We start from the raw sequence: 19,086 nt of genomic DNA on the forward strand, positions 1-19,086 counted from the left end.
GCCAAAAAGCGCTTTATGCGCCAGGGTCAGTGCTTTAAACATAATCCGCTTCCGGATAGGTAACCAATGAAGCGATCGCAACAGACCCGAAGCTCTCGCTCGCCTATGAAGGCCAAAGATGGCCCGGGCCGCGGAGTTCTGCACAACCTGCAGCCGCTGAACCAGATATTCCTGAAGACCTACATAGAGGACGTTCGCATAGTCCAGTCTAGAGCCTATCAAGGCTTGCACAGTGATCTTTCTGTGCTCTTCTGTGAGTAAAGGCAGGAACTTCCGGAGTATCTTAAGAATGCCAAAACAGGTACCCACCAGGCCAGAAATATGTGAGCTCAGTGACAAATTATTGTCAACCTTCACTCCCAGATTCTTAGCCACGAGCGATGCCTGAACAGGGGAATCCATACCTAATGGCCACAAAGCCTGCCAGTCAGGGTCCAGAGAGCAGCCGAAAAACAACACCTCCGATTTACTGGAGTTTGCCTTAAGGCTGTTCCGCTGGAACCAGCCAAAGACCATCTCCAAGCAACCCCGGATGTTCTCTCCATCAAAAGCCTGATCTTTCCCACACGTGAAGAGCAGTTGAGTGTCATCAGCGTAGGATACGATCCGGGCCCCAGAGGACTCCACCAGTGCCGCCAAAGGTGTCATAAAGATGTTAAACAGAGTCGGGCTCAACACAGAACCCTGTGGAACACCGACTCCCAATGGCGGCATCTCGACGGAGCTCGGAGAGGCCCAGACCGTTTGTCGGCGGCCCTCGAGAAAAGATGTAAACCAATTGAACACCGTCCCCCTCAGACCGATGTCATAAAGTCTGGAGAGGAGGACCTCATGGGGGACGGTGTCAAAGGCCGCCGACAAATCCAGCATGACGAGCATGGCCCTTCCTCCAGAATCCAGTGTCTCCCTGATGATCTCCGACACTTCCAGAAGTGCCGTCTCCGTGCTTAGATTAGGACGGAAACCGGACTGCGATGGATGGAACAAATCATTGGACTCAAGAAAGCTAGAGAGAACACCATGTACATGCTTCTCTGTAATCTTAAAAAAAAGAGATAATCAAAGAGAGGGAGTACAGAGGTATAAGGATAGAACCTACCTCCTATCTGATATTTAATAAACAAAAGTGATTCTATCCTATCAAAAAGTGTAAAAACGTGATACTAAATAGTTAATTGATTACTTGATTTTATATATTTTTTGATTTTTACAATAATTAGTACAGTGAAATTGAAGTGATCCGTGGAGTGCCACGGGAAGCACTAAGTGTTTTTAAAATACCCCTCACACACTATGAGTCCCATAGTGTCATGCTTCATCATGGGGGTCTTCCCGTCCCTCTACGGGGCGGGGCGTGCTACTACCAACGGCTACGCGGGAGCACTGTTGTTGTGATAGTAAGGCTTATGTGTAGTGCAAGGGATGTGAGTGATTAGGGATACGTGAAAATAAAATTAAAAAGACCCTGGCTAGTAGAAAAAACAATTTTATTCTGTTCTCTAGCTGGGACCATTAAAAATGGGGAAAAGGAGTAGGAAATCTCAATTTAGTGGTTACCTACTGGGTCGACATGTTTCGTGAGCAGTCCCCACTGCTATACTCATCAGGACCAAAAAATAATAATCCCTTAAACACTAGAGAGAATTTCTAGATTCATATGCCTATTCGTCTCTATTGGCAGACTTGAATGAAAGCTGCGCCCTAGGGTACACTGACCCCAATCGGAAAATAGGACCAAATTGGTATCTGAAAAAAAGAAAGAGGATGAAGAGAACACCAGAAATACATGGCTTTTTCATCATTGTCGGGTATGAACACATCACCGTATTTATAGTATATCTTGCTGCAAATACAGTTGATATTGATCTGTGATATATTTTTCTAGATATATATATTTTTCATTCTATATCTAAACGGGTATGGTAAATTGCACTCAGCACCCGATTTTTAGAAAGGCTATAGGAGAAAAAGGGGGGAAGTTGGACATAGAAAACAGACTATACGAAACATTACCACAAAAAGGCACACAATGGTATATATATACTGAATACATAAAATAGACATGATGGTACACAGTCATACACTACATGCAAGAAGACGTAATGTACATACTTTGATTAGTTGTACTGTTCAGGCTTCATGAGCACGCACTGGAGGGGAGGACGCCTGGTAATAGTCACTACAGAATAGTAAGTATCGTAATAGTTAGTGAACCGGTAGCTGCTGGTGGTAGGCGAGTTTACCAAACTCCTGACCTGTTTTTAAGGACCTGGCCCGGTCACAACTTACAGTTTTCAGGATCATGCCTCGCTTCCGTATGCCTCCGTGCCGCTCCGTCGATGTAAACACTGAAGTGTACAGCAGTGTTTTTATTGGCCGGGAGCACGTAGGAAGCAAGAGCGCTACTAGAGCGTGAAAGGCTTAAAATGGCCGCCCAACATGGACTTTTGTGAAATACCAATCCCTCACTTCCTGGTTGTTGTAATGTAGTAACAACTTTATGCAGGACGTAGGAAGCAAGCGCGCTACTAGTGCGTGAAAAGCTTAAGATGGCCGCCCAACATGGACTTTTGTGAAACACCAATCCCTCACTTCCTGGTTGCGGCAGTAGAGTGGCGACTTTCTGCAGGACACCAAATGAAGTCACCAGCCGATCGCGTAGTTCATTGGTCGTTACTTAATGAAACATCCATTCATTGTCTGTGTTCATCAGATGTCTCTCCGTCATTATTGTGAAATAAAAACGAAAGACACAAAAAGCACACTGTTCATGGGCACGAGCTCATAGAAAGAAAACAGAATGGTCGTTTCATTCATTATTAATCATAGGTGGCGCTGCGTGCTGTAAAGATGAAATAACAGGACCATCTACTACATTATATTTAACCCAATGGGGGAATAGAAAGCGCTCCTCAAGATATGTCGATAGTTTCACAGTGTGCCAGAAGGTGGATCAGATAGATTGAACGCAGCAGGTGTTTGAGGAGTAAAGTTATGTTCATAAAGAAATAATCCTTGGTGGAATTATAACTGACTCCAAGGAATATCATCATTAAGACCTTTGATGTTGGTCTTAATGCGATGTACCCATCTTTGTTCTTTCTCAAACAGGTGTTTGTCATTAGGTACATGTTCTATGACTGTCCATGATATTTCTTCTGGTGAGTGTGCGAAGTCAATGAAATGTGCTGCCATTTTCGTTGCTCCTTTTTTTGCACCTGATGTTGCTTTTGTGCTCGCCGATTCTCACTTTTACGCATCTCGTGGTCATCCCTATATATTCCAATTGGCAGGGGCATCTGATCAAGTACACAACGTTGTGGCTGTTGCAGGTGGTGAATCTTCTCTGTTCCCATTCAGTGCCATCAGAAAAGGTGATACTTGTAGTTTTTTTGGTAAGACTGCAGACTTTGCATCTTCCACATGGATGGTGTCCTTGGATTTTGGCCATGGCGGTTGATAAACCTGTGGGATCCTTGTTGCTGGGTCTAGTATGGACCAACATATCACGTATGCTTTTGCCTCTTCTGTGTGCGAAGATGGGTTTAGGGAGGTTGAGTCCACCACTGTTCAGAATGCGCCAATGTTTATTTACGATTTTCATAATTTTGTTGGAGTTGGTGTTATAAGTGGTAATGCAAAAAGGACGTTCTTCCTTTGCTTTTGGTGTGGTTGGTTCAAGAAGGCTTTCTCTGCAATTGTTGCGTGCTCTTTTGTATGCTTTCTCAATAATTCGTTTGGGGTATTGTCTTTTTGCTAATTTCACTTTTAGTTCTTCTGATTGGTTTTTGAAATCATCAACCTCAGTACAATTGCGTCGTAGGCGCAAAAATTGTCCATAGGGAAGGTTATCACGTAAGTGTTTCGGGTGGAAACTCTGATACAATAAAAGGCAATTTTTCGCTGTGGTTTTGAAGTGAGTGGTAGTCACAAGTCTTCCATCTTTAGGTGATATGTTTAAGTCAAGAAAGGTCAGCTCCTTATTGGATATTGTGCTGGTGAACTTCAGAAACTCATCTTGATAGTTTAGCCAGGTCATGAAGTGATTGGCAGTGGTTTCATCGCCATTCCATATGATCAAAATGTCATCAATGTATCTTTTCCAGATACCAATATGGCCCTGGAAAGGATTATTGGGATGTAATATCCTCGTAGTCTCTAGATGGTGCACGTAGAGACCAGCTACACTAGGAGCGAAGGTGCTCCCCATGCTGGTCCCGTGCTTCTGAAGGTAGATGGTATCTTCGTATCTAAAGAAATTTTCCCTCAATGCTAAGCTACAGCATTCCATGATGACGTTTCTGGGGGTTTGGTACACCCAGTCAATGTTGAATAGAACCTCCTCAATTATGTTGAGAGTCTCTGTATGTGGTAAGCTGGTATAAAGGCTCTCAACATCACAGCTAATGAGCAGTTGATGTCTAGGGTCGAAAGGAAGGTCTTCTAGTAGTACGAGGACATCTTTGGTGTCTCGCAAGTACGTAGATGTTTTTTGAACCATGGGTTTTAAAAAGGCGTCTGCAAATTTTGAGATAGGTTCTAAAATGGAGCCTATACCAGACACAATCGGGCGACCTGGAGGATCTTTTAGTTTTTTATGTATTTTCGGGAGTGTGTATAGATACGGTGTTCTCGGTGAGTCTTGGATAAGAAAGTCTCCTTCTTTCTTTGTTATCCATCCATGTGTGAGTGCCTCTTCCACCATGCTCATAATCTTGATCATTACCTTTTCAGTTGGGTCATTCTCCAGAATTTCGTAGTTTCTAGGGTCTTGGAGTAGGCGCTTACATTCCTTGTCATACTGTTCTTTCGATTGTATGACGATGGCCCCTCCTTTATCGGCTGGTTTAATTACCAAGTTTTGATTGCTATTCAGTTCTTGTATTGCTTGTTTTTCGCTTCTCGTTAGATTTTGAAAGACATGGTTAGTAGTAGGATGGAGATTCTCCAGATCCTTCATCACAGCCTTCTCAAAGGTAAGTAGCTCTATGGGAAGGGTGATATCAGATGGAATAAAAGTGGATTTGGGTTTCAAACCGGAGTCTCCCTCTTGTGTTTCTCTAGGTTCTTTGTCTCTAAAAAAGACTTGTAGCTTCAGTCTCCTCATGAAGTCTTGAATTTCTTTGCATAACAAGAAACTGTCCATGTTTGCTGTAGGTACGAAACCTAGTCCTTTCTCCAGGACTGAAACCTGTGCAGTGGACAGTGGTTCATCAGTTAGGTTGACTACTAGACTCATTTCTTGCTGGTCGACGCCTTCGTCATGCTCCTGGTCGATATTCTCGCCTGTTCTTCTTCTCTCGGTGTCCAATGGACATTGGTGCCCCTTCGATTTCTTCCTCTGTTTCTTCCTTGGCGCGTCCCTAAAAAAGGAGTTTGGTCAAAATACGAGTATTCTTGAGGTGGGTACTGCCATGGTGGATATGCTCCTTGAGGGAGTGGGAATGGAGGTGGTCCGTAGAATTGTGGAGGATACATAGGGGGTCCCTGGAAATTGCCCCATCCTCTCGGTCTTTGTTGATTTGGGCGTCTGTAGTTGTTCCTCATGTTGGGATGTCTGGGACTTTTCCCATAGTTGGATCCCGAGCTGTTAGAACCAGTATCGGATGAATCATCGTCTGTTGTCGCTTCTTGTTGTGGTTTGTAATCCTCTCTGATATAAGGATACACCCTCTCATGGCTGAATTTGCTGGTGTCCTTTTTAAGTTTATTGTATTTACTCTGTTTAAGAGTGGCTTCAAAGTCATTCAGTGTCTTATTAAGTTCTTCTAGATGTTTCTTCAAACTACTGGTCGACTCATAACTTTTCAGTCGTATTTCAATAGTCTGGATTTCAGTTTTTAATTCAGATGCCAATCTACTTGCTGTTTTTATGATTAGAACAATCCAATCTCTCGTGCAATGCCACGATATCTGTGACCAATCTTTTTTGAACCTCATATCATGTAAGAAGATATATGGTTCGTTGCGAACGATCAAACCCTGTGGTGCAGCGTTTGCTTTCAGGTATTCTGACATGAGTAACCCATGAAGGGCCGTTCTTATTTGGGTGCGTCTTAGTTCCTCTAACTCATCCCAGTCATTATTTCCAATTGAGGGTTCTGTAGTGTTTAGTCCTTCAAAAGTGCCCAGTGACGACAGGATGTTCTCTATTTCTTCGTCAGTGAAAGTTAGGCCTGTATTTTCTGCCATTGTGTGTATATGGATAACCGAATGATGTTGAAAACGTATCGTCAAAAAACTACTCCAACTACCACGTAGAACTCAGAGAGGTGACTGAGAAAATTGGTAACCAAATAATGGTCAGATATAGGGAAAATAAACTCCCACAGCTGCACGCTGTCTAAATACAAAGAGATAATCAAAGAGAGGGAGTACAGAGGTATAAGGATAGAACCTACCTCCTATCTGATATTTAATAAACAAAAGTGATTCTATCCTATCAAAAAGTGTAAAAACGTGATACTAAATAGTTAATTGATTACTTGATTTTATATATTTTTTGATTTTTACAATAATTAGTACAGTGAAATTGAAGTGATCCGTGGAGTGCCACGGGAAGCACTAAGTGTTTTTAAAATACCCCTAACACACTATGAGTCCCATAGTGTCATGCTTCATCATGGGGGTCTTCCCGTCCCGCTACGGGGCGGGGCGTGCTACTACCAACGGCTACGCGGGAGCACTGTTGTTGTGATAGTAAGGCTTATGTGTAGTGCAAGGGATGTGAGTGATTAGGGATACGTGAAAATAAAATTAAAAAGACCCTGGCTAGTAGAAAAAACAATTTTATTCTGTTCTCTAGCTGGGACCATTAAAAATGGGGAAAAGGAGTAGGAAATCTCAATTTAGTGGTTACCTACTGGGTCGACATGTTTCGTGAGCAGTCCCCACTGCTATACTCATCAGGACCAAAAAATAATAATCCCTTAAACACTAGAGAGAATTTCTAGATTCATATGCCTATTCGTCTCTATTGGCAGACTTGAATGAAAGCTGCGCCCTAGGGTACACTGACCCCAATCGGAAAATAGGACCAAATTGGTATCTGAAAAACAAGAAAGAGGATGAAGAGAACACCAGAAATACATGGCTTTTTCATCATTGTCGGGTATTATTTTTTGGTCCTGATGAGTATAGCAGTGGGGACTGCTCACGAAACATGTCGACCCAGTAGGTAACCACTAAATTGAGATTTCCTACTCCTTTTCCCCATTTTTAATGGTCCCAGCTAGAGAACAGAATAAAATTGTTTTTTCTACTAGCCAGGGTCTTTTTAATTTTATTTTCACGTATCCCTAATCACTCACATCCCTTGCACTACACATAAGCCTTACTATCACAACAACAGTGCTCCCGCGTAGCCGTTGGTAGTAGCACGCCCCGCCCCGTAGAGGGACGGGAAGACCCCCATGATGAAGCATGACACTATGGGACTCATAGTGTGTGAGGGGTATTTTAAAAACACTTAGTGCTTCCCGTGGCACTCCACGGATCACTTCAATTTCACTGTACTAATTATTGTAAAAATCAAAAAATATATAAAATCAAGTAATCAATTAACTATTTAGTATCACGTTTTTACACTTTTTGATAGGATAGAATCACTTTTGTTTATTAAATATCAGATAGGAGGTAGGTTCTATCCTTATACCTCTGTACTCCCTCTCTTTGATTATCTCTTTGTATTTAGACAGCGTGCAGCTGTGGGAGTTTATTTTCCCTATATCTGACCATTATTTGGTTACCAATTTTCTCAGTCACCTCTCTGAGTTCTACGTGGTAGTTGGAGTAGTTTTTTGACGATACGTTTTCAACATCATTCGGTTATCCATATACACACAATGGCAGAAAATACAGGCCTAACTTTCACTGACGAAGAAATAGAGAACATCCTGTCGTCACTGGGCACTTTTGAAGGACTAAACACTACAGAACCCTCAATTGGAAATAATGACTGGGATGAGTTAGAGGAACTAAGACGCACCCAAATAAGAACGGCCCTTCATGGGTTACTCATGTCAGAATACCTGAAAGCAAACGCTGCACCACAGGGTTTGATCGTTCGCAACGAACCATATATCTTCTTACATGATATGAGGTTCAAAAAAGATTGGTCACAGATATCGTGGCATTGCACGAGAGATTGGATTGTTCTAATCATAAAAACAGCAAGTAGATTGGCATCTGAATTAAAAACTGAAATCCAGACTATTGAAATACGACTGAAAAGTTATGAGTCGACCAGTAGTTTGAAGAAACATCTAGAAGAACTTAATAAGACACTGAATGACTTTGAAGCCACTCTTAAACAGAGTAAATACAATAAACTTAAAAAGGACACCAGCAAATTCAGCCATGAGAGGGTGTATCCTTATATCAGAGAGGATTACAAACCACAACAAGAAGCGACAACAGACGATGATTCATCCGATACTGGTTCTAACAGCTCGGGATCCAACTATGGGAAAAGTCCCAGACATCCCAACATGAGGAACAACTACAGACGCCCAAATCAACAAAGACCGAGAGGATGGGGCAATTTCCAGGGACCCCCTATGTATCCTCCACAATTCTACGGACCACCTCCATTCCCACTCCCTCAAGGAGCATATCCACCATGGCAGTACCCACCTCAAGAATACTCGTATTTTGACCAAACTCCTTTTTTAGGGACGCGCCAAGGAAGAAACAGAGGAAGAAATCGAAGGGGCACCAATGTCCATTGGACACCGAGAGAAGAAGAACAGGCGAGAATATCGACCAGGAGCATGACGAAGGCGTCGACCAGCAAGAAATGAGTCTAGTAGTCAACCTAACTGATGAACCACTGTCCACTGCACAGGTTTCAGTCCTGGAGAAAGGACTAGGTTTCGTACCTACAGCAAACATGGACAGTTTCTTGTTATGCAAAGAAATTCAAGACTTCATGAGGAGACTGAAGCTACAAGTCTTTTTTAGAGACAAAGAACCTAGAGAAACACAAGAGGGAGACTCCGGTTTGAAACCCAAATCCACTTTTATTCCATCTGATATCACCCTTCCCATAGAGCTACTTACCTTTGAGAAGGCTGTGATGAAGGATCTGGAGAATCTCCATCCTACTACTAACCATGTCTTTCAAAATCTAACGAGAAGCGAAAAACAAGCAATACAAGAACTGAATAGCAATCAAAACTTGGTAATTAAACCAGCCGATAAAGGAGGGGCCATCGTCATACAATCGAAAGAACAGTATGACAAGGAATGTAAGCGCCTACTCCAAGACCCTAGAAACTACGAAATTCTGGAGAATGACCCAACTGAAAAGGTAATGATCAAGATTATGAGCATGGTGGAAGAGGCACTCACACATGGATGGATAACAAAGAAAGAAGGAGACTTTCTTATCCAAGACTCACCGAGAACACCGTATCTATACACACTCCCGAAAATACATAAAAAACTAAAAGATCCTCCAGGTCGCCCGATTGTGTCTGGTATAGGCTCCATTTTAGAACCTATCTCAAAATTTGCAGACGCCTTTTTAAAACCCATGGTTCAAAAAACATCTACGTACTTGCGAGACACCAAAGATGTCCTCGTACTACTAGAAGACCTTCCTTTCGACCCTAGACATCAACTGCTCATTAGCTGTGATGTTGAGAGCCTTTATACCAGCTTACCACATACAGAGACTCTCAACATAATTGAGGAGGTTCTATTCAACATTGACTGGGTGTACCAAACCCCCAGAAACGTCATCATGGAATGCTGTAGCTTAGCATTGAGGGAAAATTTCTTTAGATACGAAGATACCATCTACCTTCAGAAGCACGGGACCAGCATGGGGAGCACCTTCGCTCCTAGTGTAGCTGGTCTCTACGTGCACCATCTAGAGACTACGAGGATATTACATCCCAATAATCCTTTCCAGGGCCATATTGGTATCTGGAAAAGATACATTGATGACATTTTGATCATATGGAATGGCGATGAAACCACTGCCAATCACTTCATGACCTGGCTAAACTATCAAGATGAGTTTCTGAAGTTCACCAGCACAATATCCAATAAGGAGCTGACCTTTCTTGACTTAAACATATCACCTAAAGATGGAAGACTTGTGACTACCACTCACTTCAAAACCACAGCGAAAAATTGCCTTTTATTGTATCAGAGTTTCCACCCGAAACACTTACGTGATAACCTTCCCTATGGACAATTTTTGCGCCTACGACGCAATTGTACTGAGGTTGATGATTTCAAAAACCAATCAGAAGAACTAAAAGTGAAATTAGCAAAAAGACAATACCCCAAACGAATTATTGAGAAAGCATACAAAAGAGCACGCAACAATTGCAGAGAAAGCCTTCTTGAACCAACCACACCAAAAGCAAAGGAAGAACGTCCTTTTTGCATTACCACTTATAACACCAACTCCAACAAAATTACGAAAATCGTAAATAAACATTGGCGCATTCTGAACAGTGGTGGACTCAACCTCCCTAAACCCATCTTCGCACACAGAAGAGGCAAAAGCATACGTGATATGTTGGTCCATACTAGACCCAGCAACAAGGATCCCACAGGTTTATCAACCGCCATGGCCAAAATCCAAGGACACCATCCATGTGGAAGATGCAAAGTCTGCAGTCTTACCAAAAAAACTACAAGTATCACCTTTTCTGATGGCACTGAATGGGAACAGAGAAGATTCACCACCTGCAACAGCCACAACGTTGTGTACTTGATCAGATGCCCCTGCCAATTGGAATATATAGGGATGACCACGAGATGCGTAAAAGTGAGAATCGGCGAGCACAAAAGCAACATCAGGTGCAAAAAAGGAGCAACGAAAATGGCAGCACATTTCATTGACTTCGCACACTCACCAGAAGAAATATCATGGACAGTCATAGAACATGTACCTAATGACAAACACCTGTTTGAGAAAGAACAAAGATGGGTACATCGCATTAAGACCAACATCAAAGGTCTTAATGATGATATTCCTTGGAGTCAGTTATAATTCCACCAAGGATTATTTCTTTATGAACATAACTTTACTCCTCAAACACCTGCTGCGTTCAATCTATCTGATCCACCTTCTGGCACACTGTGAAACTATCGACATATCTTGAGGAGCGCTTTCTATTCCCCCATTGGGTTAAATATAATGTAGTAGATGGTCCTGTTATTTCATCTTTACAGCACGCAGCGCCACCTATGATTAATAATGAATGAAACGACCATTCTGTTTTCTTTCTATGAGCTCGTGCCCATGAACAGTGTGCTTTTTGTGTCTTTCGTTTTTATTTCACAATAATGACGGAGAGACATCTGATGAACACAGACAATGAATGGATGTTTCATTAAGTAACGACCAATGAACTACGCGATCGGCTGGTGACTTCATTTGGTGTCCTGCAGAAAGTCGCCACTCTACTGCCGCAACCAGGAAGTGAGGGATTGGTGTTTCACAAAAGTCCATGTTGGGCGGCCATCTTAAGCTTTTCACGCACTAGTAGCGCGCTTGCTTCCTACGTCCTGCATAAAGTTGTTACTACATTACAACAACCAGGAAGTGAGGGATTGGTATTTCACAAAAGTCCATGTTGGGCGGCCATTTTAAGCCTTTCACGCTCTAGTAGCGCGCTTGCTTCCTACGTGCTCCCGGCCAATAAAAACACTGCTGTACACTTCAGTGTTTACATCGACGGAGCGGCACGGAGGCATACGGAAGCGAGGCATGATCCTGAAAACTGTAAGTTGTGACCGGGCCAGGTCCTTAAAAACAGGTCAGGAGTTTGGTAAACTCGCCTACCACCAGCAGCTACCGGTTCACTAACTATTACGATACTTACTATTCTGTAGTGACTATTACCAGGCGTCCTCCCCTCCAGTGCGTGCTCATGAAGCCTGAACAGTACAACTAATCAAAGTATGTACATTACGTCTTCTTGCATGTAGTGTATGACTGTGTACCATCATGTCTATTTTATGTATTCAGTATATATATACCATTGTGTGCCTTTTTGTGGTAATGTTTCGTATAGTCTGTTTTCTATGTCCAACTTCCCCCCTTTTTCTCCTATAGCCTTTCTAAAAATCGGGTGCTGAGTGCAATTTACCATACCCGTTTAGATATAGAATGAAAAATATATATATCTAGAAAAATATATCACAGATCAATATCAACTGTATTTGCAGCAAGATATACTATAAATACGGTGATGTGTTCATACCCGACAATGATGAAAAAGCCATGTATTTCTGGTGTTCTCTTCATCCTCTTTCTTTTTTTCAGATACCAATTTGGTCCTATTTTCCGATTGGGGTCAGTGTACCCTAGGGCGCAGCTTTCATTCAAGTCTGCCAATAGAGACGAATAGGCATATGAATCTAGAAATTCTCTCTAGTGTTTAAGGGATTATTATTTTTTGGTCCTGATGAGTATAGCAGTGGGGACTGCTCACGAAACATGTCGACCCAGTAGGTAACCACTAAATTGAGATTTCCTACTCCTTTTCCCCATTTTTAATGGTCCCAGCTAGAGAACAGAATAAAATTGTTTTTTCTACTAGCCAGGGTCTTTTTAATTTTATTTTCACGTATCCCTAATCACTCACATCCCTTGCACTACACATAAGCCTTACTATCACAACAACAGTGCTCCCGCGTAGCCGTTGGTAGTAGCACGCCCCGCCCCGTAGAGGGACGGGAAGACCCCCATGATGAAGCATGACACTATGGGACTCATAGTGTGTGAGGGGTATTTTAAAAACACTTAGTGCTTCCCGTGGCACTCCACGGATCACTTCAATTTCACTGTACTAATTATTGTAAAAATCAAAAAATATATAAAATCAAGTAATCAATTAACTATTTAGTATCACGTTTTTACACTTTTTGATAGGATAGAATCACTTTTCTCTGTAATCTTAGCCAAGGCCGGCAGAAGGGAAATCGGCCTATAATTGGCCAAGACCTCAGAGTCCAACCCAGGCTTTTTGAGGAGGGGGATCACCATAGCTCTTTTCCAGGGCACCGGAACCCTCCCCTCCCTCAGGGATAGATTCACCAAAGGGTTGATTAGTGGGTTAACCACGGCCGCCATCTTGGCCAAGAATTTGGCAGGACAAGAATCCAATGGTGAGCCCGATTTAAGGTTGACCAGAAGAGCAAAAGAAACATCGGCCGAGACAGGAGGAAACTCAGCAAGAACCGCGCCCTGCGCGGACGGGGGGGGACAATCCGGCCATCGGACTGGAAGACACCTCCACAGACCTCCCTGGGAAAGAGTCCTGGATAGATTTTATCTTATCCGTAAAAAATTTGGCCAGATCACAGACCCAGCGCTCCGATGGAACACTGTGGGCAACGTTGGTTCTGGGCGCCATAAACTCCCTCACCACAGTAAAGATCTCTTTACAGGAGTTGGAGGCAGTCTCAATCCTCCTGGCCAGATACTCCTTTTTCTCCCGGAGAATATCCTGATGATAGGATTTAATCATTGACCTATAGGCCAATCTAGCTTCCGAGTCATAGCGAAGGCGCCATGCCTTCTTAATGCTTGCTCTGCAAGCATTAAGATGCCAGGGGTATCAAAAAGGGAGGTACACCTGGCTAGCGCTACTCGATACCCGTGGAGGCCTGAGACCTTCACGGGGCAGCCTCCGTTTACAGCCCTGCTCTGACAGCTTACAGGTCTGTAGGCGCAGAAATAACTGTGAACTTGGGCTTTGGGAGGGGCCTCGCTCAATGGATCCCAGCTGGAGACCGTTCTAGAGTCTAAAGGTCTAAACATATGTCACAAACAAAGCTCCCCGCCACCAGCACCGGTGAACAGATCTCCACTGCGCCCAGAGTGGGTCACTGCATCGGACACGCAGCCCCGGCACACACGCCCGTCTCCTAGTTTGCACCCATAAAGGGAGCTGCCCGACTTAATGTGACGCAAACAGCAGCTCGTCGATCCCACTTGCTCTCAATGGTGTCCCGTTAAAGACTTTGCAATCAGCCCTTAATGTACCTTAGCATAAGTGTTAGCACTTTATCAACCCCCTGCCCTCATGTCAGCACACCGCAACGCCCCCACAACAAATCCCACCTTGCCCCTCTTAAATCCGTTCTCCATTCAGTGGCTCGTTTTATATTTGGGGCCAAAAGAAGTGACCACATCACACCCATTTTGTCTTCTCTTCGATGGCTTCCCACCGAGGCAAGATCAATCTACAAGACTGCCTGTATCACCCACAAAGCCTTGCGCAATTCCTACCCTCGATACCTGGCGAATAAACTGAACATTTCTGGAGGCTCCAGACCGTCTCGTAATGCAGAAAATGTACTGCTTGTGCCCTTTCCCTTCAAAAGGGAAAGATCGATGGCTCAATCCTTCTCAGGCAAAGCGGTGAGAATCTGGAACTCGCTTCCTCCACTACTCCGTACCACCACCTCTACCCAGGCCTTCAAAAGTGACCTCAAATCTCTTCTCAAATCTCTTCTCTTCCAAACACACTTCCAGAACTTCATGTCCTTCAAGGATATTCTTTCATTATTATAAATGAGTCATCTATGCCTGCTCAATCCTCATCCTATTGTGTTTTTTGTGTGACTGCCGTCTATTGTTTGATTTTACCTTTTCTTGTTTTGCGTTTGTTTCTGTAACGTGTAAATATGTAATATTATTATTATTAAGCTTGTAAAGTGCCTGGTTACTCCAACGGAGTGTCCCCACGCTAGCGCACAATTAAGACCACAGCCAACTGGCCCAGATCCACCCCCGCATCCCCCAGCCTTAGGCCCTAAGCAGTAAGAGGCCTACTTTCAGCACCCCAGTGGGTGCTGGGAAAGCCAGGTTTTATGTTTTTCCCACAACAAAGTCTCTGATGGGCAAGTCCTTAAGTCCACAGGTAGGTCATTCCAGGCCTTAGCCACAAGGAAGCCAAAGGAGCTGCCTCCTGCCCGTACCTTCTGCACCTTCGGCACAATCATTTTCGCCGTGCCCAGTTACCTCAGGTTCCGAGCAGGTCTATAAACGGTGAGAGGGGGGGGCGCAAAATCTTGGCCCTTTCTTGTTAAGGATCCTATGGCCAAAACACAAGGCCTTGAAGGTGATTCTGGCCTGCATAGGGAGCAAGTGTAATCCCGTCAAGGCTGCCCCCACCGAGGCCTGTCCAGGGATATTGAGAGTTAGCCGCGCTGCGGCATTCTGAACCTTCTGCAAGATGTTCAGATTTCCTTTAGTAGCCCTTAGGTAAAGGATGTTACAGTAGTCTAGGCGGGATGTAACAAGGGCCTGTACAATGGCTCTTTTGGCGTCAAGTGGGAGTAGGTCCAAGAATGTTCGCAACTTTTTAAGAATACCAAAGCAGGTTACTGGCGCCCACCCCCAGCCCCCCTACTCCTGCCGTGAAAGCAGTCCTAACCCTACTTTCATAGGGAAAGTGCAAAGTGGCTGAATAGCCAGTACGGCTTTGCTGGCCAGTTGTGAGGTGAGTAGTCACCGAGCACTGGTTTTCAGTCCCTGACAGTCTCACGAAGTGACTACTTTCGACGTTGGACACCATGACAGCGCCTCGTTTTGTGGTATTGGAAGGGAGACGCTTCTCCATTGTCTGCTCATCACCCAGTGTAATTTGTAAATCAAAGATAACCTCAGAGGGGTCTGAACCATTGTGTTGAAATTCATGCTATTCAATACATCACTGTCTTTATCATTGTCTTTATTGTATCAGGAATGCTTAACACACATTTCGATATCCTATTACTACAGAACGACTAAGGACTTCGCCAATACCCGTCTGCCTCTCTTACAAACTACTTTAATCACTTTTTTGTTTGGCTGTTGTGTTACTTATGTACTTTGCGTTACTTATGTACATTGTTTTCGCTTTTTGTGTCAGTTTTCCAAAATTTCAATAAAAACTATTTGAAATTAAAGATAACCACAGACTGCAATGTAAATGCCACCAAATGTAAACAGTGAGTGTGGTTTTGTATAGCATTTGCACCTGTACTAGTATTCATTGTATCGACCGCGGAAAGAGGAAGGGTGGAGTCGACCCGTTGTTAGAATCTATGACCTGCGGGGCATACGCCATTGTCACCAGCAGGCAGTAACCTTTCCGTAGATGTGTCTAGAGGGGAGTTAGAGGTAGGGGTTGTAGAGCCCACACGGTGAAGGACGAATGGGGAATGTGTATAGGGGTGGGGGGGAGGTTGATTTATGCAGGTGGTTCCCATACCTTGGTCTGTATCCGCTGCAGGTCCCACTCCGGCCTCAGCTCGCGGATAAGCTGCAGAGCCCCCGGGAGCACGTTCTCTTCGTCCACGGAGATGCTGTAGCACTGGGGGGCGACGCAGCCTTCGGGTAAGGGTAGCTCGGTGCCCGACATGACTGTCCCCTCGCGAAGCAGCCCACGCCTGCAGTCTGGCACTTTCTCGCACGGTCCAATACCTCCTCTGTAGTCAGTGCCTGCTTGGGTCTCGGACTGGTGCCTTCTTCTCGGAGTTCAGTTAACTTATACTCAGACCGAGGCCGACCCGTCCTCCAGCCGGGGAGATTGGGTGGGAGGTGGGGGGCGTGTGAGCGTGGCGTGTGGGAGGCGGAGTGAGGAGAGAAGACGCTGCAAGCAAACTCATTCACTCTCACTCACCCAGCCCCCAGGGGAGAAGTACGCCTGTCCCAGTAACACGCTAGCGCGCCTACATTCGCCCCCAGCCATGGAAGCGCGTCATTCGCACTGTATATGGCTGCCAGAGAGGGAAGGGGAGGTGTGGGGGCACTGAACCTATGAATGAATATCTGCACTGGAATGGACCGGGCAACAGAGCAGGTGAATATTGATTTATAGCTACCTCTAGTCTATGTATAGCTATTTAGCGTAGGATATCTTTAAATAATAACAACTGTTATCTTAAACTTTTCACCAATAAAGAAGTTTGCAGATTTCTTCGGTGAATTCACAGTTTTGCACAGTTGGCAAAGTTATGTGAAATCAAAGTATTGAGAGAGAAAGCGCCGTTGCCCTCTTCAGCTTGGCAGCCAGTGAACTCGTTTTACAGCCGCCTTATCTGTGTTATCTCGTGACGGGTTGAAAATACAACTATGCACGTCACTTTTGCTTTAAGAGTACTTGAGGCGATGTGATAGCTCAGTGGGTTAATGCTCTTGCTTGCAAAGATCATTGTGTAGCCTGCATGTGTTTTGCAGAATTCGTGTGAAGGGTTTACTACGCCGTGAGGATGCTGAAGCGCGTACCTTTCAAGATTGCTTCTGAAGCGCCGCATGCCCATCATGATAGTCGGCTACACGTGTACGGTGTGGTTGGAAGTAGGTTGTTGACCCTATGTAGAAAGTATTTTCAGGCCCTGCAGGATGACCACCGAGGTGCAGCTTTCGTGCATAGAGATGCAGTTACTGGCGATGTGGTGAATGCGGGAACGTGAATTAGACATGTACAATTCAGCCTTTCAGCACATCACAAACTGTGTGAAAATTATTACACCTGGTATTTTTTCCCAAAATAACTGGGGTGTGTGTCATGGTGAGCAAAAGAAGGATGGATTAAACCCAGATCTTTGTTACTGAGGGTGAATCTTTGCATTGTTCAGCATACCGTTCATCATTTGTTCCTGTTGCTTTTGTTACCCTTAGTGGGAAGGGTATGCCCAGACGTGGGTCCCCTGCTCACTACACCACTGGATTCAAGCTAGCCTGGCTGATGAGGGGTGATGCACCGAAACCGGTCCCAGGATGCTTTGTCCCGGTTCAGGGAGGACCAGGATTGGCAGTTCGGGCTGAAGAGCAGGGTCAAGACTGATTTGAATATGGCTGGGTCCAAAGTGGGTTGGCATGGTGAGCAAAAGAATGATGGATTAAACCCAGATCTTTGTGACTGGGTGTGAATGTTTGCAATGTTCAACATTCCGTTTATCATTTGTTCCTTTTGCTTTTATCAGGTAACTTGTGGCGGAAATTTTGGGGAAAAGCAACAACTTTTCTTAGTTCTACACCTCATAAAGGACAAAAAGATGCATTGTGCTGGATTCTTCCGCACGCTGAATTCCAGAAAAGAGAATGACACCAAATACTGCCCTCTGTAGAACAGAGCTTGTGGCTGTGGTAATTGCGGGTGCAGTACCACCGAATCAGCATTACCACGGCCATACGACTAGGGCCTAAATAGGGCTTGCGGTATTAACCAAACAGTTTTTTTTTAAAAACTGTAAAGTGATTTTAACATGACATCTGTGTGACATTAAGCAGTGATTTCTACATTTGGTACAATAATAATAAATCTAAGGAAACCCAGTGTTTGTGGTATGCCCCAGATACACAAAACGTTGCAATTTTTTAAAACGGAAAATGGAGGGAAAAGTGCTGTGCAAGAACGAGTGTGTATTTTATTTAAAAAAGGCCACTGGCAAAATGTTTGATAGCTAAAATCACCCTCTTTCCAGCTGACAGAAATAGTTGCTGTTTTCACCATTGGATTTGCTCTTTTCCAAGTGGTGGTCAATATTTCGTATTTTTGCTCTTTTACCTACTGGACTGGCTGATGGGTGTACCTGGCTCCTAATTAGATTTCACTCACACTGACTATGAGTGTCATCAATACTCAAGGTGGGGGCCAGTTGGGATAAGGAACTCAACTATTTTCCTTCCAATGTAAACCAGTGGCGTAACGATAACTGAGGGGGCACCCCTGCAAGGTATGTGGAGGGGCCCCCTCCGGACCCTATCAGGAGCTCCCCGGCCGAAGTGCAGTGCTGAGGGGGCCTCCTGGAGCTTGGGGGCCCCACGCACTGCAGGGGATGCGGGGGCCTGTGTTACGCCCCTGATGTAAACATATTCACTTCTTTTATGCTGCTGTTGACATTTTTCTGCCTGTTTAAGAGCAATTGCATGACACATTTCTATCATTTATAGGGGTCTCAAGGTAATAGCCAATGGGCTACTATCCTTAGGGTGACTACACCCTTAGTGTGCCCACCCCACGTGGGGGAATGGGCACAATCCCTGACCCTGATTGGAGGGTGACTGCCACCTGCAAGATGGCGGGCACCGAAGTGTGGGTTTCACCTCACCCCCCCACCTTT

The 19,086-nt window shown here is 44.4% G+C and overlaps 1 protein-coding gene across 2 annotated transcripts in view; it reads right to left on the reverse strand.

The window, feature by feature from the left end:
• Positions 1-16,801, reverse strand: part of LOC146802299 (ethanolamine kinase 2-like) — a 221,956-nt gene extending 205,155 nt beyond the window's left edge. Inside the window, exon 1 of one of the 2 annotated variants that reach the window (XM_085621874.1) lies at positions 16,230-16,801. In XM_085621874.1, coding sequence (XP_085478000.1) covers positions 16,230-16,379 — 150 coding nt within the window. In that variant the 5' untranslated portion in view covers positions 16,380-16,801. The remainder of the gene's footprint in view (positions 1-16,229) is intronic. The other variant, XM_085621875.1, reaches the window with a different exon arrangement.
• Positions 16,802-19,086: the final 2,285 nt, after the last annotated feature.

The sequence above is a fragment of the Triturus cristatus genome, chromosome 8, assembly GCF_964204655.1.
Source record: "Triturus cristatus chromosome 8, aTriCri1.1, whole genome shotgun sequence".
NCBI lineage: Eukaryota > Metazoa > Chordata > Amphibia > Caudata > Salamandridae > Triturus > Triturus cristatus.